The 25,176-nt window shown below is 48.6% G+C and overlaps 1 protein-coding gene across 1 annotated transcript in view; it reads left to right on the forward strand.

The window, feature by feature from the left end:
* The window catches only part of ryr2a (ryanodine receptor 2a (cardiac)), an 812,428-nt gene that overhangs the window by 75,129 nt on the left and 712,123 nt on the right, over positions 1–25,176 (forward strand). Inside the window, exons 2-6 of the mRNA XM_045687844.1 lie at positions 6,555–6,674; positions 7,135–7,239; positions 17,716–17,730; positions 21,682–21,756; positions 22,159–22,237. Coding sequence (XP_045543800.1) covers positions 6,555–6,674; positions 7,135–7,239; positions 17,716–17,730; positions 21,682–21,756; positions 22,159–22,237 — 394 coding nt within the window. The remainder of the gene's footprint in view (positions 1–6,554; positions 6,675–7,134; positions 7,240–17,715; positions 17,731–21,681; positions 21,757–22,158; positions 22,238–25,176) is intronic.

Raw genomic sequence — 25,176 nt, forward strand, 5'->3', positions numbered from 1 at the left:
ATTAGATTAGACTGGTATGTGGGTAGGGGTTAGATTAGAGTGGTATGTGGGTAGGTTTTTAGATTAGAGTGGTATGTGGGTAGGGATTAGATTAGACTGGTATGTGGGTAGGGATTAGATTAGAGTGGTATGTGAGTAGGGGTTAGATTAGAGTGGTATGTGGGTAGGGGTTAGATTAGACTGGTATGTGGGTAGGGATTAGATTAGACTGGTATGTGGGTAGGTTTTAGATTAGAGTGGTATGTGGGTAGGGATTAGATTAGACTGGTATGTGGGTAGGAATTAGATTAGACTGGTATGTGGGTAGGGTTTAGATTAGAGTGGTATGTGGGTAGGTATCAGATTAGATTGGTAGGTGGGTAGGGATTAGATTAGATTAGAGTGGTATGTGGGTAGGCATTAGATTAGAGTGGTATGTGGGTATGGATTAGATTAGATTGGTATGTGGATAGGTTTTTAGATTAGAGTGGTATGTGGGTAGGGATTAGATTAGACTGGTATGTGGGTAGGGATTAGATTAGAGTGGTATGTGGGTAGGTTTTTAGATTAGAGTGGTATGTGGGTAGGGATTAGATTAGACTGGTATGTGGGTAGGTATCAGATTAGATTGGTATGTGGGTAGGGGTTAGATTAGACTGGTATGTGGGTAGGGATAAGATTAGACTGGTATATGGGTAGGGATTAGATTAGACTGGTATGTGGGTAGGGGTTACATTAGACTGGTATGTGGGTAGGTTTTAGATCAGACTGGTATGTGGGTAGGCTTTAGATTAGAGTGGTATGTGGGTAGGGATTAGGTTAGAGTGGTATGTGGGTAGGATTAAGATTAGACTGGTATGTGGGTAGGGATTAGATTAGAGTGGTATGTGGGTAGGGGTTAGATTAGAGTGGTATGTGGGTAGGGGTTAGATTAGACTGGTATGTGGGTAGGGGTTAGATTAGACTGGTATGTGGGTAGGGGTTAGATTAGACTGGTATGTGGGTAGGTTTTAGATTAGAGTGGTATGTGGGTAGGGATTAGATTAGACTGGTATGTGGGTAGGAATTAGATTAGACTGGTATGTGGGTAGGGTTTAGATTAGAGTGGTATGTGGGTAGGTATCAGATTAGATTGGTATGTGGGTAGGGATTAGATTAGATTAGAGTGGTATGTGGGTAGGCATTAGATTAGAGTGGTATGTGGGTATGGATTAGATTAGATTGGTATGTGGGTAGGTTTTTAGATTAGAGTGGTATGTGGGTAGGGATTAGATTAGACTGGTATGTGGGTAGGTATCAGATTAGATTGGTATGTGGGTAGGGAATAGATTAGATTAGAGTGGTATGTGGGTAGGCATTAGATTATAGTGGTATGTGGGTATGGATTAGATTAGAGTGGTATGTGGGTAGGGGTTAGATTAGACTGGTATGTGGGTAGGGATAAGATTAGACTGGTATGTGGGTAGGGATTAGATTAGACTGGTATGTGGGTAGGGTTACATTAGACTGGTATGTGGGTAGGTTTTAGATCAGACTGGTATGTGGGTAGGCTTTAGATTAGAGTGGTATGTGGGTAGGGATTAGGTTAGAGTGGTATGTGGGTAGGATTAAGATTAGACTGGTATGTGGGTAGGGATTAGATTAGACTGGTATGTTGGTAGGGATTAGATTAGACTGGTATGTGGGTAGGGATTAGATTAGACTGGTATGTGGGTAGGGATTAGATTAGACTGGTATGTGGGTAGGAATTAGATTAGACTGGTATGTGGGTAGGATTAGATTAGAGTGGTATGTGGGTAGGATTAGATTAGAGTGGTATGTGGGTAGGGATTAGGTTAGAGTGGTATGTGGGTAGGATTTAGATTAGAGTGGTATGTGGGTAGGGATTAGATTAGAGTGGTATGTGGGTAGGGATTAGATTAGATTAGAGTGGTATGTGGGTAGGGATTAGATTAGATTAGAGTGGTATGTGGGTAGGGATTAGATTAGATTAGAGTGGTATGTGGGTAGGGATTAGATTAGACTGGTTTGTGGGTAGGGGTTAGATTAGACTGGTATGTGGGTAGGGATTAGATTAGAGTTGTATGTGGGTAGGGATTAGATTAGAGTGGTATGTGGGTAGGGATTAGATTAGAGTGGTATGTGGGTAGGGATTAGATTATAGTGGTATGTGGGTAGAGATTAGCCTGGTATGTGGGTAGGGATTAGATTAGAGTGGTATGTGGGTAGGGTTTAGATTAGAGTGGTATGTGGGTAGGGATTAGATTATAGTGGTATGTGGGTAGGTTTTAGATTAGAGTGGTATGTGGGTAGGATTTAGATAAGACTGGTATGTGGGTAGGGATAGATTAGAGTGGTATGTGGGTAGGGATTAGATTAGAGTTGTATGTGGGTAGGGATTAGATTAGATTAGAGTGGTATGTGGGTAGGGATTAGATTAAGGTGACATTTACTGTGCTTGGTTAAGAATGTTGTCTATTTTATCATCAAAATGTCACTTCTGCAATCTCTTTTTTCACCCCAATGAATATTGTCACACCCAATGTGAGTGCCTTTTGGTCCACAGTCTACGTCTGGTCTTGGATGACACATTAAGTATGCTGAAGAGGGTGGGGCTCAAACTGCATTAATCAGGTAACAGTTGTAACATAGTTAGTTGATTAAATACGTAACAGTCATCAGATTAATGAAAAGTTAAAGTCACGACACCGGTGATGCAGTCAGTCAAGATGCTCTCGATGGTGCAGCTGTAGAACTTTTAAAGGATCTGAGGGAACCTGCCTAAATCTTTTCAGTCTCCTGAGGGTGGAAGAGGTGTCGGTGCCCTCTTCACAAATGTGTTGGTGTGTGTGAACCATGATCATTTCTTTGTGGTGGACACCGAGGAACTCGAAGCTCTCGACCTGCTCCCCTACAGCCCTGTCGATGTGAATGGGTGCGTGCTCGGCCTTTCGTTCCCTGTAGTCCGTGAGACAGCACATTTATTTTGCTGACGTTGTGGAGAGAGGTTGTCCTGGCACCACACTGCCAGGTCTCTGACCATTTCCCTCTAAATCCAGTACTGTATTTGTCTATTTTTATCAGGTTGGGATCTTCTGAAGAGTCTAGAGATCTACAGGACTCAGCAGTAATACATGTCTGATGGTCCATGTATCACCCTAGTATCTATATACCCACTCAGCAGTAATATATCTCTGATGGTCCAGGGCTCACCCTGGGATCTATATACCCACTCAGCAGTAATATATCTCTGATGGTCCAGGGCTCACCCTGGTATCTATATACCCACTCAGCAGTAATATATCTATGATGGTCCAGGGCTCACCCTGGTATCTATATACCCACTCAGCAGTAATATATCTCTGATGGTCCAGGGCTCACCCTGTGATCTATATACCCACTCAGCAGTAATATATCTCTGATGGTCCATGTATCACCCTGGTATCTATATTCCCACTCAGAAGTAATACATCTCTGATGGTCCAGGGCTCACCCTGGTATCTATATACCCACTCTGCAGTAATACATCTCTGATGGTCCGTGTCTCTCCCTGGTATCTATATACCCACTCAGCAGTAATATATCTCTGATGGTCCAGGTCTCACCCTGGTATCTATATAACCCACTCAGGAGTAATATATCTCTGATGGTCCAGGGCTCACCCTGGTATCTATATACCCACTCAGCAGTAATATATCTCTGATGGTCCAGGGCTCACCCTGGTATGTATATACCCACTCAGCAGTAATATATCTCTGATGGTCCAGGGCTCACCCTGGTATCTATATACCCACTCAGCAGTAATATATCTCTGATGGTCCAGGGCTCATCATGCAGTCTGTATCACCCTGGTATCTACATTCCCACTCCGTTCTTCAGCCGTTCGCTATAATTTTCTCCCTAACAGAAACATAATCCATTCAGGGGAAGGAATGCTCTATAGTGCCGGGGGGGGGGGGGGGTACTGAGAGATGGCCTGTTATTGACGAGCAGCATTTAGCCTCATCCTCAGTTGGCAGAGCTCCATGTCCTATCAGTTTCCTGTCAGGGATCCCTGGTGTGTGTGTGTGTGTGTGTGTGTGTGTGTGTGTGTGTGTGTGTGTGTGTGTGTGTGTGTGTGTGTGTGTGTGTGCGTGTGCGTGCGTGTTAAGAAACACAGGGAAAGTTAGTCTCTGTGAACGATCCAGCCATTGTCATTCCTTCCTACAGTGTAATGGACCCTCTCATCTCCTTCTACAGTGTAATGGACCCTCTCATGTCCTTCTACAGTGTAATACACCCTCTCATCTCCTTCTACAGTGTAATGGACCCTCTCATCTCCTTCTACAGTGTAATGGACCCTCTCATCTCCTTCTACAGTGTAATGGACCCTCTCATCTCCTTCTATAGTGTAATGGACCCTCTCATCTCCTTCTACAGTGTAATGGACCCTCTCATCTCCTTCTACAGTGTAATGGACCCTCTCATCTCCTTCTACAGTGTAATGGACCCTCTCATCTCCTTCTACAGTGTAATGGACCCTCTCATCTCCTTCTACAGTGTAATGGACCCTCTCATCTCCTTCTACAGTGTAATGGACCCTCTCATCTCCTTCTATAGTGTAATACACCCTCTCATCTCCTTCTACAGTGTAATGGACCCTCTCATCTCCTTCTACAGTGTAATGGACCCTCTCATCTCCTTCTACAGTGTAATACACCCTCTCATCTCCTTCTACAGTGTAATGGACCCTCTCATCTCCTTCTACAGTGTAATGGACCCACTCAGTGTAATGGACCCACTGCGCCACTCAAGGAATAGTGCCGTAATGTCGGTTAGCCATGAAAACATTTGGGGAGCGTGCGACTTTCTTTCTAAATGGAAGCGTATGGTCACTATTTCAGCTGATCAGCGTCTGACTTACCTCAAAACCATCATGCGACGTCCCCTTGACCTTCATGCGACATCCCCTTGACCTTCATGCGACGTCCCCTTGACCTTCATGTGACGTCCCCTTGACCTTCATGCGACGTCCCCTTGACCTTCATGCGACGTCCCCTTGACCTTCATCCGACGTCCCCTTGACCTTCATGCGACGTCCCCTTGTTGTCGTTGAATGTCCCACTCATAACATCCTATCACAACCAAATAGGAACCTTTTTGTAACGTTCCCTAATAGACATCAAAACTACCTTATTGTAACGTTATACTGCGACCAAAACCCGGGGACCTGTACTGAACATCCTCTTGACGTTATGTTTTAACGTTCGTAGAATGTTCTCTGCACGTCAGTGGGATAACGTGTTATGTCCTTAGGACGACCCCCTTGTTTGCTGGGTTAAAGCCTGACCCCTCTAGGTGCTGCTGAGTGCAGCGTGTTGACTGAAAATGTTCCGTTGCCAGTTACAACGTTCAAAAGAGCCCCTTTGGCCCTCATTAGTCATTACAAACGGCTGCGCTGGCAGGCGCCCACCGTGGAGCAGACTTGACTCTGGAGGTCACACATTTTAGATTGTTGCCCAGGTTGTTGATTGTTGGCAATGACAAGGCTGTGTTGGTTCTTATCGATGTGTTCTCTGCTGTGTCTCTCTCTACCCCACAGTGACTAGGGTTTTCTGTGTTGTTTCTCTGCTGTGTCTCTCTCTCTACCCCACAGTGACCAGGGTTTTCTGTGTTGGTTCTCTGCTGTGTCTCTCTCTCTCTACCCCACAGTGACCAGGGTTTTCTGTGTTGGTTCTCTGCTGTGTCTCTCTCTCTCTCTACCCCACAGTGACCAGGGTTTTCTGTGTTAGTTCTCTGCTGTGTCTCTCTCTCTACCTCACAGTAACCAGGGTTTTCTGCGTTGGTTCTCTGCTGTGTCTCTCTCTACCCCACAGTGACCAGGGTTTTTCTGTGTTGGTTCTCTGCTGGGTCTCTCTCTCTCTACCCCACAGTGATCAGGGTTTTCTGTGTTAGTTGTCTGCTGTGTCTCTCTCTCTACCCCACAGTAACCAGGGTTTTCTGTGTTGGTTCTCTGCTGTGTCTCTCTCTCTACCCCACAGTGACCAGGGTTTTCTGTGTTGGTTCTCTGCTGTGTCTCTCTCTCTCTACCCCACAGTGACCAGGGTTTTCTGTGTTAGTTTTCTGCTGTGTCTCTCTCTCTACCCCACAGTGACCAGGGTTTTCTGTGTTGGTTCTCTGTTGTCTCTCTCTCTCTCTCTCTCTACCCCACAGTGACCAGGGTTTTCTGTGTTGGTTCTCTGCTGTGTCTCTCTCTCTCTCTACCCCACAGTGACCAGGGTTTTCTGTGTTAGTTCTCTGCTGTGTCTCTCTCTCTACCCCACAGTAACCAGGGTTTTCTGCGTTGGTTCTCTGCTGTGTCTCTCTCTACCCCACAGTGACCAGGGTTTTTCTGTGTTGGTTCTCTGCTGTGTCTCTCTCTCTCTACCCCACAGTGACCAGGGTTTTCTGTGTTAGTTGTCTGCTGTGTCTCTCTCTCTACCCCACAGTAACCAGGGTTTTCTGTGTTGGTTCTCTGCTGTGTCTCTCTCTACCCCAGAGTGACCAGGGTTTTCTGTGTTGGTTCTAACTGCTACTTCCTGTCTCTGTGTCCCCAGGATGACGAGGTTGTCCTGCAGTGTTCTGCCACAGTCCACAAGGAGCAACAGAAGCTGTGTCTGGCAGCCGAGGGCTTCGGAAACAGACTCTGCTTCCTCGAGTCAACATCCAACTCTAAGGTGAACACAGGAACTACATCTACCAGACTGCATTGCACCAGGAGTAGTAGTGTATGGGCTAATGGCTATGCAAGTCCTTGTCCTTGTCAGCCCAGCCTCAGGTCTTTCCCGAGCAAGATACGTAGTCTAAATGACTGTAGATTACTGCTGATGCTCATTTCCCTTCTAACCTGGCTGTTTATCCTTTGACTGGACTACATCTCCCAGACTGACCTGCTCTAGGACTACAGTTCCCTTCTAGCCTGGCTGTTTATACTTTGACTGGACTACATCTCCCAGACTGACCTGCTCCAGGACTACAGTTCCCTTCTAACCTAGCTGTCATCTCTTCCAGAATGTCCCTTCAGACCTGTCCATCTGTACGTTTGTCCTGGAGCAGTCCCTCTCAGGGACTACATCTCCCAGACTGACCTGCTCTAGGACTACAGTTCCCTTCTAACCTAGCTGTCGTCTCTTCCAGAATGTCCCTCCAGACCTGTCCATCTGTACGTTTGTCCTGGAACAGTCCCTCTCAGTACGGGCCCTGCAGGAGATGCTGGCCAACACAGAGGAGAAGGCAGAAGGGGTGAGTACACAGGGCACACTGTCTGTCTGTCTGTCTGTCTGTCTGTCTGTCTGTCTGTCTGTCTGTCTGTCTGTCTGTCTGTCTGTCTGTCTGTCTGTCTGTCTGTCTGTCTGTCTGTCTGTCTGTCTGTCTGTCTGTCTGTCTGTCTGTCTGTCTGTCTGTCTGTCTGTCTGTCTGTCTGTCTGTCTGTCTGTCTGTCTGTCTGTCTGTAACAGGCAGGGCTGAGTACACACAGATCTATCTATCTCAGACAGGGCCTGTAATGGTTCTGATGGATGGTCCAGTGACGGGACGAGATGTCTCTATGCTGGGGTCCACTTCCCTATAGTGACCTGGACAGATGGATTTACAGACCCAATCAGAGAGCAACGCTAAGCACAGACTGACTAGTTCCCTGTAGATAGCACAGCCACAAAGTCAAAATGGGCTGTAGAATGAGCTTTTAATATTCATTTAAGGTTATGGTCAGGAAAAAGGTTTGCAGTGTGGTTAGGTTTAAGGTTAGGGTTATGTAAGGTTAACTACTCCCCAGTCAGTCAGTGTGGTTAACTACTCCCCAGTCAGTGTGGTTAACTACTCCCCAGTCAGTCAGTGTGGTTAACTACTCCCCAGCCAGTCAGTGTGGTTAACTACTCCCCTGTCAGTGTGGTTAACTACTCCCCAGTCAGTGTGGTTAACTACTCCCCAGTCAGTGTGGTTAACTACTCCCCAGTCAGTGTGGTTAACTACTCCCCAGTCAGTGTGGTTAACTACTCCCCAGTCAGTCAGTGTGTGGTTAACTACTCCCCAGTCAGTCAGTGTGGTTAACTACTCCCCAGTCAGTGTGGTTAACTACTCCCCAGTCAGTGTGGTTAACTACTCCCCAGTCAGTCAGTGTGGTTAACTACTCCCCAGTCAGTCAGTGTGGTTAACTACTCCCCAGTCGGTGTGGTTAACTGCTCCCCAGTCAGTCAGTGTGGTTAACTACTCCCCAGTCGGTGTGGTTAACTGCTCCCCAGTCAGTCAGTGTGGTTAACTACTCTCCAGTCAGTCAGTGTGGTTAACTACTCCCCAGTCAGTGTGGTTAACTACTCCCCAGTCAGTCAGTGTGGTTAACTACTCCCCAGTCAGTGTGGTTAACTACTCCCCAGTCAGTCAGTGTGTGGTTAACTACTCCCCAGTCAGTGTGGTTAACTACTCCCCAGTCAGTGTGGTTAACTACTCCCCAGTCAGTCAGTGTGGTTAACTACTCCCCAGTCAGTGTGTGGTTAACTAGCCCTGTGGTCTACCCTGTTATAGTCCCAGTCCATAGCCCTGTTGTCTACCCTGTTATAGTCCCAGTCCACAGCCCTGTGGTCTACCCTGTTATAGTCCCAGTCCACAGCCCTGTGGTCTACCCTGTTATAGTCCCAGTCCACAGCCCTGTGGTCTACCCTGTTATAGTCCCAGTCCACAGCCCTGTGGTCTACCCTGTTATAGTCCCAGTCTACAGCCCTGTGGTCTACCCTGTTTTAGTCCCAGTCCACAGCCCTGTGGTCTACCCTGATATAGTCCCAGTCCATAGCCCTGTGGTCTATCCTGTTTTAGTCCCTGTCCCCTGCCCTGTGGTCTACCCTGTTATAGTCCCAGTCCACAGCCCTGTGGTCTACCCTGTTATAGTCCCAGTCCGCAGCCCTGTGGTCTACCCTGTTATAGTCCCAGTCCACAGCCCTGTGGTCTACCCTGTTATAGTCCCAGTCCATAGCCCTGTTGTCTACCCTGTTATAGTCCCAGTCCACAGCCCTGTGGTCTACCCTGTTATAGTCCCAGTCCACAGCCCTGTGGTCTACCCTGTTATAGTCCCAGTCCACAGCCCTGTGGTCTACCCTGTTATAGTCCCAGTCTACAGCCCTGTGGTCTACCCTGTTTTAGTCCCAGTCCACAGCCCTGTGGTCTACCCTGATATAGTCCCAGTCCATAGCCCTGTGGTCTATCCTGTTTTAGTCCCAGTCCCCTGCCCTGTGGTCTACCCTGTTATAGTCCCAGTCCATATCCCTTTGGTCTACCCTGTTATAGTCCCTGTCCACAGCCCTGTGGTCTACCCTGTTATAGTCCCAGTCCACAGCCCTCTGGTCTACCCTGTTATAGTCCCAGTCCACAGCCCTGTGGTCTACCCTGTTATAGTCCCAGTCCATAGCCCTGTGGTCTACCCTGTTATAGTCCCAGTCCACAGCCCTCTGGTCTACCCTGTTATAGTCCCAGTCCACAGCCCTGTGGTCTACCCCGTTATAGTCCCAGTCCATAGCCCTGTGGTCTACCCTGTTATAGTCCCAGTTCACAGCCCTGTGATCTACCCTGTTATAGTCCCAGTCCACAGCCCTGTTGTCTACCCTGTTATTGTCCCAGTCCATAGCCCTGTGGTCTACCCTGTTATAGTCCCAGTCCACAGCCCTGCGGTCTACCATGTTATAGTCCCAGTCCATAGCCCTGTGGTCTACCCTTTTATAGTCCCAGTCCACAGCCCTGTCGTCTACCCTGTTATAGTCCCAGTCCACAGCCCTGCGGTCTACCCTGTTATAGTCCCAGTCCACAGCCCTGTGGTCTACCCTGTTATAGTCCCAGTCCATAGCCCTGTGGGCTACCCTGTTATAGTCCCAGTCCACAGCCCTGCGGTCTACCCTGTTATAGTCCCAGTCCACAGCCCTGTGGTCTACCCTGTTATAGTCCCAGTCCATAGCCCTGTGGTCTACCCTGTTATAGTCCCAGTCCATAGCCCATGTAATACGGTATGTTGAAATGACATGAACTACAGTACTATGATGTGATGTTATTTTGTGCAGAACTGCGGTGCAGTTTTAAACCTTGTATATGATGTTGCAGAACGTATCAGAGACTGAGATGCTGTGTCGTATTCCATCATGACTTGCATTTCTGTAATTAACTTTTTATAATCACCTTTCTATCTATGAATAATTTGGCTAATTAAATTGTGCTCTCTCTGAGCCAGAAGAGTATTCAAGGGCAGTACTGGGTCTGCCAGGAGTCAGGGGCCCCAGAAACAATCAGTCGGTGGGTCGGTCTGCCAGTTAGTCAGTCAGCCAGTCAGTCAGCCAGTCAGTCAGCCAGTCAGTAAGCCAGCCAGAGAGATACAGGGAGGCAGGCTGAAGGAGAGGTGGGGGGTAGAGATACAGGGAGGCAGGCTGAAGGAGAGAGGTGGGGGTAGAGATACAGAGCGAGATACAGGGTGGTAAGTAGAAGGAGAGGTGGGGGGTAGAGATACAGAGAGAGATACAGAGAGGCAGGTAGATGGAGAGAGGGGGGTAGAGATACAGAGAGAGATACAGAGAGGCAGGTAGACGGAGAGGTGGGGGTTGAGATACAGGGAGACAGGTAGCAGGAGAGGTGGGGGGTAGAGATACAGAGAGTGATACAGGGAGACAGGTAGCAGGAGAGGTGGGGGGTAGAGATACAGAGAGTGATACAGGGAGGCAGGTAGACGGAGAGGTGGGGGTTGAGATACAGAGAGAGATACAGAGAGGCAGGTAGACAGAGAGCTGGGGGTTGAGATACAGAGAGAGATACAGGGAGGCAGGTAGAAGGAGAGGTGGGGGTAGAGATACAGAGAGAGATACAGAGAGGCAGGCTGAAGGACAGGTGGGGGGTAGAGATACAGAGAGAGATACAGGGAGACAGGCTGAAGGAGAGAAGGGGGGGTAGAGATACAGAGAGAGATACAGGGAGGCAGGTAGAAGGAGAGGTGGGGGGTAGAGATACAGAGAGGCAGGCTGAAGGAGAGGTGGGGGTAGAGATACAGAGAGAGATACAGAGAGGCAGGTAGACGGAGAGAGGGGGGTAGAGATACAGAGAGATACAGAGAGGCAGGCTGAAGGAGAGGTGGGGGTAGAAATACAGAGAGAGGTACAGGGAGGCAGGCTGAAGGAGAGGTGGGGGGTAGAGATACAGAGAGAGATACAGGGAGGCAGGCTGAAGGAGAGGTGGGGGTAGAGATACAGAGAGATACAGGGAGGCAGGCTGAAGGAGAGGTGGGGGTAGAGATACAGAGAGAGATACAGCGAGGCAGGTAGAAGGAGAGGTGGGGGGTAGAGATACAACGAGAGATACAGCGAGGCAGGTAGAAGGAGAGAGGGGGTAGAGATACAGAGAGAGATACAGAGAGGCAGGTAGAAGGAGAGGGGGGGTAGAGATACAGACAGAGATACAGGGAGGCAGGTAGAAGGAGAGGATGTGACTGTGTGTAGACGGAAAGTGCGTAAAGATAAAAGAGCGAGAGAGATTGGAAGAGGAGCAGCAAGTGTGAGAGCTCAACATTTAATTTGTAAACCATGCACACTCCCAGCATGCTGAGCAGCGAGCAGGGAAAGAAAAAAAGAGAACATGTTAATGAATAGCTTCAGTAGTTACAGTCTAACATAACTACAGCTATATTCTTTGTTGCTGCTGCAGGATGATGGAGGTACCAGGTTAGTAATGACTGATGGAGGGACCAGGTTAGTAATGACTGATGAAGAGACCAGGTTAGTAATGACTGATACAGGATGATGGAGGGACCAGGTTAGTAATGACTGATGGAGGGACCAGGTTAGTAATGACTGATACAGGATGATGGAGGGACCAGGTTAGTAATGACTGATGGAGGGACCAGGTTAGTAATGACTGATACAGGATGATGGAGGGACCAGGTTAGTAATGACTGATGGAGGGACCAGGTTAGTAATGACTGATGAAGAGACCAGGTTAGTAATGACTGATACAGGATGATGGAGGGACCAGGTTAGTAATGACTGATGGAGGGACCAGGTTAGTAATGACTGATGGAGGGACCAGGTTAGTAATGACTGATGGAGGGACCAGGTTAGTAATGACTGATGGAGGGACCAGGTTAGTAATGACTGATGGAGGGACCAGGTTAGTAATGACTGATGGAGGGACCAGGTTAGTAATGACTGACGGAGGGACCAGGTTAGTAATGACTGATGGAGGGACCAGGTTAGTAATGACTGACGGAGGGACCAGGTTAGAAATGACTGATGGAGGGACCAGGTTACCTCTACCTCTCCTCAGCCCCTCTCTACCTCTCCTCAGCCCCTCTCTACCTCTCCTCAGCCCCTCTCTACCACTCCTCAGCCCCTCTCTACCTCTTCTCAGCCTCTCTATACCCCTCCTCTCCTCAGCTCCTCTCTACCTCTCCTCAGCCCCTCTCTACCTCTCCTCAGCCTCTCCCTACCTCTCCTCAGCCCCTCTCTACCACTCCTCAGCCCCTCTCTACCTCTCCTTAGCCCCTCTCTACCTCTCCTCAGCCCCTCTCCACCTCTCCTCAGCCCCTCTCTACCTCTCCTCAGCCCCTCTCTACCTCTCCTCAGCCCCTCTCTACCTCTCCTCAGCCCTTCTCCACCTCTCATCAGCCCCTCTCTACCTCTCCTCAGCTCCTCTCCACCTCTCCTCTGCCCTTCTCTACCTCTCCGCAGCTCCTCTCCTCAGCCCCTCTACCTCTCCTCAGCCCCTCTCCACCTCTCCTCTGCCCTTCTCTACCTCTCCTCATCCCCTCTCTACCTCTCCTCATCCCCTCTCTACCTCTCCTTAGCCCCTCTCTACCTCTCCTTAGCCCCTCTCTACCTCTCCTTAGCCCTTCTCTACCTCTCCTCTCCTCAGCCCCTCTCCACCTCTCCTTAGCCCCTCTCTACCTCTCCTCAGCCCCTCTCTACCTCTCCTCAGCCCCTCTCTACCTCTCCTCAGCCCCTCTCTACCTCTCCTCAGCCCTTCTCCACCTCTCATCAGCCCCTCTCCTCAGCCCCTCTCCACCTATCCTCAGCCCCTCTCCACCTCTCCTCTGCCCTTCTCTACCTCTCCTCATCCCCTCTCCACCTCTCCTCAGCCCCTCTCTACCTCTCCTTAGCCCCTCTCTAACTCTCCTCTCCTCAGCTCCTCTCCACCTCTCCTCTGCCCTTCTCTACCTCTCCTCAGCCCCTCTCTACCTCTCCTCAGCCCCTCTCCACCTCTCATCAGCCCCTCTCCTCAGCCCCTCTCCACCTCTCCTCAGCCCCTCTCAGCCTCTCTTAACCGCTAGGCTACCTTACCTCATGTCTGTCATGTCTCCAGTTACGCAAGGAGATAAGCGCCCTACACATATTTAGTAATTTGTTGAAGTGTCATGTAGTTGTTGCTGCAGCACACCGGCGTGTCTGAGCTGGGGGATCCTGTCTGAGCTGGGAGATCATGTCTGAGCTGGGAGATCATGTCTGAGCTGGGAGATCCTGTCTGAGCTGGGGGATCCTGTCTGAGCTGGGGGATCCTGTCTGAGCTGGGAGATCCTGTCTGAGCTGGGAGATCCTGTCTGAGCTGGGGGATCATGTCTGAGCTGGGGGATCATGTCTGAGCTGGGGGATCCTGTCTGAGCTGGGGGATCCTGTCTGAGCTGGGGGATCATGTCTGAGCTGGGGGATCCTGTCTGAGCTGAGGGATCCTGTCTGAGATGGGGGATCCTGTCTGTGCTGGGAGATCATGTCTGAGCTGGGGGATCCTGTCTGAGCTGGGGGATCATGTCTGAGCTGGTGGGTCCTGTCTGAGCTGGGGGATCCTGTCTGAGCTGGGAGATCCTGTCTGAGCTGGGGGATCATGTTTGGCGATCCTGTCTGAGCTGGGAGATCTGTCTGAGCTGGGGGATCCTGTCTGAGCTGGGGGATCCTGTCTGAGCTGGGGGATCATGTCTGAGCTGGGAGATCCTGTCTGAGCTGGGGGATCCTGTCTGAGCTGGGAGACGCTGTGCAGTGAGATCGGGGATGACGAGCAGTGATCGGAATGACGTTGGACGATGCGGCTATTTCTGTCTCTCAGCTATTGTTTTCCTCCCATTTGAAAATTACTATCACAACCATTTAAATGAATAATATATGTTATTTTAGCTGGATGTCTTTTAAGAATCAATTTGATAATTGTGCTATTGGGTTGATGGATTCTATTGATTACCCTATAGGTTATGTGATTAATCAAATCAAATCAAAATGTATTTATAAAGCCCTTCTTCTTACATCAGCTGATATCTCAAAGTGCTGAAACAGAAACCCAGCCTAAAAACCCCCAAACAGCAAGCAATGCAGGTGTAGAAGCACCTGTGTAGCAATGCAGCAATGCAGGTGTAGAAGCATGTCATGGTATTTATATATAGGGTGACATTTGAGACACACACCAATTAAGTCCTGTAGCCACCCACAGCATGTGACAGGGAAACGATCGTTTTGAAAGATGGATAGTGTTGTTTATGAAACGCTAAGAGATTCATTACAGCCTTTATACTGCCAGTCGCACTGAGCAATTACTACAGGTCTGGAATCAGCTAACACTTTATACTGCCAGTCACACTGAGCAATTACTACAGGTCTGGAATCAGCTAACACTTTATTCATTAGGAATGACTGCTGGATACACACACACACATGGATGACTGTGCTATGGCACGGTGATGAAGGAGTTTATGTCCTACTGCTTTTTAGAGTAGAACAGAGCAGGCCACAGTCAGAAACAGTAGGCTCCTTTTAGAGTAGAACAGAGCAGGCCCCAGTCAGAAACAGTAGGCTCCTTTTAGAGCAGAACAGAGCAGGCCACAGTCAGAAACAGTAGGCTCCTTTTAGAGTAGAGCAGAGCAGGCCCCAGTCAGAATCAGTAGGTTCCTTTTAGAGGAGAACAGAGCAGGCCACGGTCAGAAACAGTAGGCTCCTTTTAGAGTAGAACAGAGCAGGCCCCAGTCAGAAACAGTAGGCTCCTTTTAGAGTAGAACAGAGCAGGCCACAGTCAGAAACAGTAGGCTCCTTTTAGAGTAGAACAGAGCAGGCCACAGTCAGAAACAGTAGGCTCCTTTTAGAGTAGAACAGAGCAGGCCACAATCAGAAACAGTAGGCTCCTTTTAGAGTAGAACAAAGCAGGCCACAGTCAGAAACAGTAGGCTCCTTTTAGAGTAGAACAGAGCAGGCCCCAGTCAGAAACAGTAGGCTCCTTTAAGAGTAGAACAGAGCAGGCCCCAGTCAGAAACAGTAGGCTCCTTTTAGAGGAGAACAGAGCAGGCCACAGTCAGAAACAGTAGGCTCCTTTTAGAGTAGAACAGAGCAGGCCCCAGTCAGAAACAGTAGGCTCATTTTAGAGCAGAACAGAGCAGGCCACAGTCAGAAACAGTAGGCTCCTTTTAGAGTAGAGCAGAGCAGGCCACAGTCAGAATCAGTAGGCTCCTTTTAGAGGAGAACAGAGCAGGCCACAGTCAGAAACAGTAGGCTCCTTTTAGAGTAGAACAGAGCAGGCCCCAGTCAGAAACAGTAGGCTCCTATTAGAGTAGAGTAGAACAGAGCAGGCCACAGTCAGAAACAGTAGGCTCCTTTTAGAGTAGAACAGAGCAGGCCACAGTCAGAAACAGTAGGCTCCTTTTAGAGTAGAACAGAGCAGGCCACAATCAGAAACAGTAGGCTCCTTTTAGAGTAGAACAGAGCAGGCCACAGTCAGAAACAGTAGGCTCCTTTTAGAGTAGAACAGAGCAGAGCAGGCCACAGTCAGAAACAGTAGGCTCCTTTTAGAGTAGAACAGAGCAGGCCACAGTCAGAAACAGTAGGCTCCTGTTAGAGTAGAACAGAGCAGGCCACAGTCAGAAACAGTAGGCTCCTTTTAGAGTAAAACAGAGCAGGCCCCAGTCAGAAACAGTAGGCTCATTTTAGAGTAGAACAGAGCAGGCCACAATCAGAAACAGTAGGCTCCTGTTAGAGTAGAACAGAGCAGGCCACAGTCAGAAACAGTAGCCCTGAATGAGAAATTATGACTTTTCTAGATCATTTCCAAAACATAGAATCAAACAAATACTCACCTACTGTTGTCAGGGTGTGCTCAACCCCACCTACCGACAGGAAAGACCAGGCCCGGCCAGACGCCCGGGAGGGCATGGAACCAATCACACCTATGAACTCCAGGGTCAGTAGACCTACAGTCTATGCTGTTCTACTGAGGACATGGGAGGAGCATTTAGACCCTCCACCAGGATCAGTAGACCTACAGTCTATGCTGTTCTACTGAGGACATGGGAGGAGCATTTAGACCCTCCACCAGGATCAGTAGACCTACAGTCTATGCTGTTCTACTGAGGACATGGGAGGAGCATTTAGACCCTCCACCAGGATCAGTAGACCTACAGTCTATGCTGAGGACATGGGAGGAGCATTTAGACCCTCAGACTTGAAAGCAAAAACACACTGTCCATATTCAACAGAATAAACAAGTCAAGTGTCTCAGGGTTAGAGCCCAGGCATCCCTTCACTGTAACTCAAAGTTAATTAGCTATCATTTGATTATTTCTAATTATTTTAAATCATCCCCCAGATCTTTTGGTATTTTCCTTTCACCTATCCTTCGTTTTCCCAAGCTCCTCTAACCTTTAGACATAGGAGCTCAGGAAAACATTGGGTCTGTACGTGCGATCACATATCAATACCACATCCTGTTCGTTGGGTCATGTGCTCACATATCAACACTACATCCTGTTCGTTGGGTCATGTGCTCACATATCAATACTACATCCTGTTCGTTGGGTCATGTGCTCACATATCAATACTACATCCTGTTCGTTGGGTCATGTGCTCACATATCAATACTACATCCTGTTCGTTGGGTCACGTGCTCACATATCAATACTACATCCTGTTCGTTGGGTCACGTGCTAGTCCAGATGACCTGTAAACTATGTGTACTCTGCTCTAGTCCTCTTTTAATAGTGTTTCTAACACACGTGTCTGTGTTGAACGTTTGTCCCTCTTCATAGGGAGCTGCACACACTGTTACCATGGTAATCATACTGTACTGTACCACTGTAGTAGACACACTGTTACCATGGTAATCATACTGTACTGTACCACTGTAGTAGACACACTGTTACCATGGTAATCATACTGTACTCTACCACTGTAGTAGACACACTGTTACTATGGTAATCATACTGTACTGTACCACTGTAGTAGAGTGGTAACCATGGTAATCATACTGTACTGTACCACTGTAGTAGATACACTGTTACCATGGTAATTATACTTTACATTACCACTGTAGTAGACATACTGTTACTATGGTAATCATACTGTACTGTACCACTGTAGTAGACACACTGTTACTGTGGTAATCATACTGTACTGTACCACTGTAGTAGACACACTGTTACTATGGTAATCATACTGTACTGTACCTCAGTAGTAGACACACTGTTACCATGGTAATCATACTGTACTGTACCACTGTACTAGACACACTGTTACTATGGTAATCATACTGTACTGTACCACTGTAGTAGAGTGGTAACCATGGCAATCATACTGTACTGTACCACTGTAGTAGACACACTGTTACCATGGTAATCATACTGTAGTAGGCACACTGTTACCATGGTAACCATACTGTACTGTTTCAATGGGTTGAGGGTTGTTTACCTCTATTGGTGTTGAATTAACTCTCCTTTCCATTTATTCCATGCCAATACAGAAATTCATGATGAAGGTGAGTTCATTCATGACTGCTGCTTCCCCTTCTGCCGCTGTGTGTCTGAGGTCCTGGTTCCTTCTGCCGCTGTGTGTCTGAGGTCCTGGTTCCTTCTGCCGCTGTGTGTCTGAGGCCCTGTTTCCTTCTGCCGCTGTGTGTCTGAGGTCCTGGTTCCTTCTGCCGCTGTGTGTCTGAGGTCCTGGTTCCTTCTGCCGCTGTGTGTCCTGGTTCCTTCTGCCGCTGTGTGTCTGAGGTCCTGGTTCCTTCTGCCGCTGTGTGTCTGAGGCCCTGGTTCCTTCTGCCGCTGTGTGTCTGAGGTCCTGGTTCCTTCTGCCACTGTGTGTCTGAGGCCCTGGTTCCTTCTGCCGCTGTGTGTCTGAAGTCCTGGTTCCTTCTGCCGCTGTGTGTCTGATCTCTTGGTTCCTTCTGCCGCTGTGTGTCTGAGGTCCTGGTTCCTTCTGCCGCTGTGTGTCTGAGGTCCTGGTTCCTTCTGCCACTGTGTGTCTGATCTCCTGGCTCCTTCTGCCGCTGTGTGTCTGATATCCTGGTTCCTTCTGCCGCTGTGTGTCTGAGGTCCTGGTTCCTTCTGCCGCTGTGTGTCTGAGGCCCTGGTTCCTTCTGTCGCTGTGTGTCTGAGGTCCTGGTTCCTTCTGCCGCTGTGTGTCCTGGTTCCTTCTGCCGCTGTGTGTCTGAGGTCCTGGAGGAGCTCCTAGCTCCTAGCTCCTCATCTCTACAAAAACCCTATTATCCCAACAGTATCTCCCTAATCACACACAGCTGTACCTGACACCACACACACTTTCCCACCCTCCCCCGGTCTCCTGGACAGTCAGCTGTGTGGTTGGATGGATGGAGTTTGACCTGTGGAATGGATGGAAACACAGGAGCAGCCTGTCTTTGTCAGACTAACCAGGCTGGGGGAAACACCTGTGTGTGTGTTTGTGTGTGTCTGTGTGTGCGTGTGCGTGTGTGCGTTCGTGAGTGGGCGGTGTGAGCAGGCGTACGTGCATGTTTGTGTGAATGTGGCTGTGTCAGACAGACTAGGCTAGGAGGGGGCTGTTAGATGAAGACATGCTAGCCTAGCCAGGGTACTGTAGGAGAGAGGGGGGCTGTTAGATGAAGACATGCTAGCCTAGCCAGGGTACTGTAGGAGAGAGGGGGCTGTTAGATGAAGACATGCTAGCCTAGCCAGCGTACTGTAGGAGAGAAGGGGCTGTTAGATGAAGACATGCTAGCCTAGCCAGGGTACTGTAGGAGAGAGGGGGCTGTTAGATGAAGACATGCTAGCCTAGCCAGGGTACTGTAGGAGAGAGGGGCTTTTAGATGAAGACATGCTAGCCTAGCCAGGGTACTGTAGGAGAGAGGATGCTGTTAGATGAAGACATGCTAGCCTAGCCAGGGTACTGTAGGAGGGAGGGGGCTGTTAGATGAAGACATGCTAGCCTAGCCAGGGTACTGTAGGAGAGAGGGGGGCTGTTAGATGAAGTCATGCTAGCCTAGACAGGGTACTGTAGGAGAGAGGGGGCTGTTAGATGAAGACATGCTAACCTAGCCAGGGTACTGTATAGGGCTATTTGACCAAGAAGGAGAGTGATGGAGTGCTGCTTCAGATAACCTGTCCTCTACAATCACTTGACCTCAACTCAATTGAGATGGTTTGGGATGAGTTGGACCGCAGAGTGAAGGAAAATGCAGCTAACAAGGGCTCAGCATATGGGAACTCTTTCAAGAATGTTGGAAAAGCATTCCACGTGAAGCTGGTTGAGAGAATGCCAAGAGTGTGCAAAGCTGTCAAGGCAAAGGGTGGCTACTTTGAAGAATCTGAAATATAAAATATATTTTGATTTGTTTAACACTTTTTGGTTTACTATATGCTTCTATATGTGTTATGTCATAGTGGCTTCACAATTATTCTACAATGTAGAAAATAGTTTAAATAAAGAAAACCCCTGGAATGAGTAGGTGTGTCCAAACTTTTGACTGGTGCTGTATATATACAGTGCCTTCAGAAAGTATTCAGACCCCTTGACTAGTTTCTACATTTTATGTTACAGCCTTATTCTAAAATTGATTAAATTGCTTTTTTTCTTCTCATCAATCTACACACAATTCCCAATAATGACAAAGCAAAAACAGGTTTCTAGAAATGTCTGCTAATTTATTAAAAATAAAAACTGAAATTTCACATTTACATAAGTATTCCGACCCTTTACTCAGTACTTTGTTGATGCACCTTTGCCAGCGATTACAGCATTGAGTCTTCTTGGGTATGACGCTTCAAGCTTGGCACACCTGTATTTTGGGAATTTCTGCAGAGTGCTGCAGAGATGGTTGTCCTTCTGGAAGAATTTCCCATATCCACAGAGGGACTCTGGGGCTCCTTCAGAGTGACCATCGGGTTCTTGGTCACCTCCCTGACCATGGCCCTTCTCCCCCGATTTCTCAGTTTAGCCAGCGGCCAGCTCTAGGAAGAGTCTTGGTGGTTCCAAACTTCTTCCATTTAATAATGATGGAAGCCAGTGTGTTCTTGGGGACCTTCAATGCTGCAGAAATGTTTTGGTACCATTCCCCAGATCTGTGCCTCGACACAATCCTGTCTCGGAGCATTCACTGTCAACTGTGGGACCTTAGGTAGACTGTTGTGTGCCTTTCTAAATCATGTCCAATCAATTGAATTTACCACAGTCGGACTCCAATCAAGTTGTAAAACATCTAAAGGATGATCAATGGAAACAGGATGAATCCGAGCTCAATTTCGAGTCTCATAGTAAATGGTGTGAATACTTATGTAAATAAGGTATTTCTGTTTTTTTATACATTTGCAAACATTTCTAAAAACCTGTTTTCGCTTTGTCATTATGGGATATTGTGTGTAAATTGCTGAGGGAAAACAAATATTTATTCCATTTTAGAATAAGGCTGTAACATAACAAAATGTGGAAGAAGTCAAGGGATCTTACCTCCACCCGATAGACTGTCTCATCGTCGGTGGTGATCAGGTCACCACCATCGTGTCATCGGCAAACTTGATGATGGTGTTGGAGTCGTGCGCGGCCACGCAGTCGTGGGTGAACAGGAAGTACAGGAGGGGACTAAGCACGCACCCCTGAGGGACACCTGTGTTAAGAGTCAGCATATCGGATGTGTTTTTGCCTACCCTCACCACCTGGTGGCACCCCGTCATGAAGTCCAGGATCCAGTTGAAGAGGTTCGGTGTTTCAGTCCCAGGATCCTTAGCTTAGTGATGAGCTTGGAGGGCACTATGGTGTTAAACGCTGAGACGTAGTATATGAACGCTGAGTTGTAGTGTGGAAGTGCAATAGAGATTGCGTCATCTGTGGATCTGTTGGGGCGGTATGCGAATTGGATTGGGTCCAGGGTGTCTGGGATGATAGTGTTGATGTGAGCCATGACCAGCCTTTCAAAGCACTTCATGGCTACAGATGTGAGTGCTACGGGACAATAGTCATGTTCTGGTGTTCTTGGGCACAGGGACTATGATGGTCTGCTTGAAACATGTAGGTATTACAGACTGAGTCAGGGAGAGGTTGAACATGTCAGTGAAGACTCATTCCAGTTGGTCAGCACATGCTCGGAGTACACGTCCTGGTAATCCATCTGGCCCTGCGGCCTTGTGAACGTTAACCTGTTTAAAGGTCTTACTCACATCGGCTACGGCGAGCGTGATCACACAGTCGTCCAGAACAGGTGGTGCTCTCACGCATGTTTCAGTATTTCTTGCCTCGAAGCGAGCATAGAAGGCATTTAGCTCGTCTGGTGGGCTCATCTCACCGGGCAACTCTCGGTTGGGTTTCCCTTTGTAATTCGTGATAGTTTGCAAGCCCTGACGAGTGTCAGAGCCGGTGTAGTATGATTCGATCTTAGTCCTGTATAGTAACAGTATTGTACGTGTTACTAGTTAAACTAGTTCCTGAATGTGTCTCTTGTCTCTCTGTCTCTGTCCTGTAGACGGCCCAGGGAGGGGGCCACCGCACCTTACTGTACGGACACGCTGTCCTGCTACGACACTCCTACAGCGGCATGGTGAGTCCCTCTGCAGTGTGTCTGGAGACCCAAATACAGGAAATAACACGTACTTGAATCAGTGTCCATTCCAGGTTTGTGCTCTGTGATGTCAGTCAGTTGTGGTTGTAATCATCTTTGTTGTGGTTGTCATCATCTTTGTTGTGGTTGTCATCATCTTTGTTGTGATTGTCATCATCTTTGTTGTGATTGTCATCATCTTTGTTGTGATTGTCATCATCTTTGTTGTGGTTGTCATCATCTTTGTTGTGGTTGTCATCATCTTTGTTGTATTCTTGCCTGTATTTTCTAGTGATACACGAGTTGCTGAGCCAGTCAGACAAGGCAATACGAGACTGGTTTCTACCACGTTGTGTCAGGTTCTGTTGAAGAATAATTGGCTTCTTTTGTTTCTCTGTCTAGTACCTCTGTTGCCTAGGTACCTCCCGATCCTCAACCGACAAACTGGCGTTTGATGTCGGACTGCAGGAAGACACAACAGGTAGGTCTCTTTCCCTTCCTGGTGTAGCAGCTAACCTAGCATCCAGTCCACCCAACAGCCATAGTATAGCTAGTACAGTCAGATGAGACAACATTACCAGGCCATGTTGTAGTGTTATGTTGCCATGCAAGCTTCAGAGAGAGAGATGTTTATGTGGTTGCTGTTTATGAGTTCCCATAGTAACACTGTTGTGAGGCTGTGTGGTGTGGACGTTTACTATGTTGTGTTTCGGTATGTGTGCAGTGCTGCCTGTGGTTACTAGACTCCAGACCCTCAGTGGTACTACTGGAGGTTACTAGACTCCAGACCCTCAGTGGTGCTACTGTAGGTTACTAGACTCCAGACCCTCAGTGGTGCTGCCTGTGGTTACTAGACTCCAGACACTCAGTGGTGCTGCCTGTGGTTACTAGATTCCAGACCCTCAGTGGTGCTGCTGTAGGTTACTAGACTCCAGATCCTCAGTGGTGCTGCTGTAGGTTACTAGACTCCAGACCCTCAGTGGTGCTGCTGTAGGTTACTAGACTCCAGATCCTCAGTGGTGCTGCTGTAGGTTACTAGACTCCAGACCCTCAGTGGTGCTGCTGTAGGTTACTAGACTCCAGACCCTCAGTGGTGCTGCTGTAGGTTACTAGACTCCAGACCCTCAGTGGTGCTGCTGGAGGTTACTAGACTCCAGACCCTCAGTGGTGCTGCTGGAGGTTACTAGACTCCAGACCCTCAGTGGTGCTGCTGTAGGTTACTAGACTCCATACCCTCAGTGGTGCTGCCTGTGGTTACTAGACTCCAGACCCTCAGTGGTGCTGCTGTAGGTTACTAGACTCCAGACCCTCAGTGGTGCTGCTGTAGGTTACTAGACTCCAGACCCTCAGTTGTGCTGCCTGTGGTTACTAGACTCCAGACCCTCAGTGGTGCTGCCTGTGGTTACTAGACCCCAGACCCTCAGTGGTGCTGCTGGAGGTTACTAGACTCCAGACCCTCAGTGGTGCTGCTGGAGGTTACTAGACTCTAGACCCTCAGTGGTGCTACTGGAGGTTACTAGACTCCAGACCCTCAGTGGTGCTGCCTGTGGTTACTAGACTCCAGACCCTCAGTGGTGCTGCTGTAGGTTACAAGACTCCAGACCCTCAGTGGTGCTGCCTGTGGTTACTAGACTCCAGACCCTCAGTGGTGCTGCTGTAGGTTACTAGACTCCAGACCCTCAGTGGTGCTGCTGTAGGTTACTAGACTCCAGACCCTCTGTGGTGCTACTGGAGGTTACTAGATTCCAGACCCTCAGTGGTGCTGCTAGAGGTTACAAGACTCCAGACCCTCAGTGGTGCTGCCTGTGGTTACTAGACTCCAGACCCTCAGTGGTGCTACTGGAGGTTACTAGACCCCAGACCCTCATTGGTGCTGCTGGAGGTTACTAGACTCCAGACCCTCAGTGGTGCTGCTGGAGGTTACTAGACTCCAGACCCTCAGTGGTGCTGCTGGAGGTTACTAGAGTCCAGACCCTCAGTGGTGCTGCTGTAGGTTACTAGACTCCAGACCCTCAGTGGTGCTGCTGTAGGTTACTAGACTCCAAACCCTCAGTGGTGCTGCCTGTGGTTACTAGACTCCAGACCCTCAGTGGTGCTGCTGTAGGTTACTAGACTCCAGACCCTCAGTGGTGCTGTCTGTGGTTAGTAGACTCCAGACCCTCAGTGGTGCTACTGGACGTTACTAGACTCCAGACCCTCAGTGGTGCTACTGGAGGTTACTAGACTCCAGACCCTCATTGGTGCTGCTGGTGTTTACTAGGTTCCTGTCTGTCCTGCAATAACCTGGCAGCTACATGAAGAATCTCATAGGCTCAATCTACACACAATAGCCCATAAAGACAAAGCAAAAACATGTTTTAAATATGTGTGTAAGTTTATAATAAAACCCCCTGATATATGACATTTACATAAGTATTCAGACCCTTTTCTCAGAACTTTGTTGAAGCACCTTTGGCAGGGATTACAGCCTTGAGTCTTCTTGGGTATGACGCTACAAGCTTGGTACACCTGTATTTGGGGAGTTTCTCCCATTCTTCCCTGCAGATCCTCTCAAGCTCTGTCAGTTTGGATGGGGAGTGTTGCTGCAGAGCTTTTTTCAGGTCTCTTCAGAGGTGTTTGATCTGGTTCAAGTCCGGGCTCTGGCTGGGCCACTCAAGGACATTCAGAGACTTGTCCCAAAACCACTCCTGCGTTGTCCTGTTGGAAGGTGAATCTTTGCCCCAGTCTGAGGTCCTGAGTGCTCTGGAGCAGGTTTTCATCAAGGATCTCTCTGTACTTTTCTCCGTTCATCTTTCCCTCGATCCTGACTAGTCTTCCTCCCACTGAAAAACATCCCCACAGCATGATGCTGCCACCATTCTTCACCGTAGGGATGGTGCCAAATTTCCTCCAGATGTAATGCTTGGCATTCAGTCCAAAGAGTTTAATCTTGGTTTCATCAGACCAGAGAATCTTGTTTCTCATGGTCAGAGTACTTTAGGTGCCTTTTGGCAAACTCCAAGTGGGCTGTCATGTGCCTTTTACTGAGGAGTGGCTTCCGTCTGGCCACTCTACCATAAAGTCTTGATTGGTGGAGTGCTGCAGAGATGGTTATCCTTCTGGAAGGTTCTCCCATCTCCACAGAGGAACTCTAGAGCTCTGTCAGAGTGACCGTTGGGTTCTTGGTCACCTCCCTCACTAAGGCTCTTCTCCCCCAATTGTTCAGTTTGGCTGGGCGGCCAGCTCTAGGAAGAGTCTTGGCGGTTCCAAACTTCTTCTATTTAAGAATGATGGAGGCCACTGTGTTCTTGGGGACCTTCAATGCTGCAGACATTTTTTGGTACCCTTCCCCAGATCTGTACCTCGACACAATCATATCTCGGACCTCAACAGACAATTCCTTTGACCTCATGGCTTGGTTTTTGCTCTGACATGCACTGT

This window comes from Salmo salar, chromosome ssa01 (genome assembly GCF_905237065.1).
Source record: "Salmo salar chromosome ssa01, Ssal_v3.1, whole genome shotgun sequence".
NCBI lineage: Eukaryota > Metazoa > Chordata > Actinopteri > Salmoniformes > Salmonidae > Salmo > Salmo salar.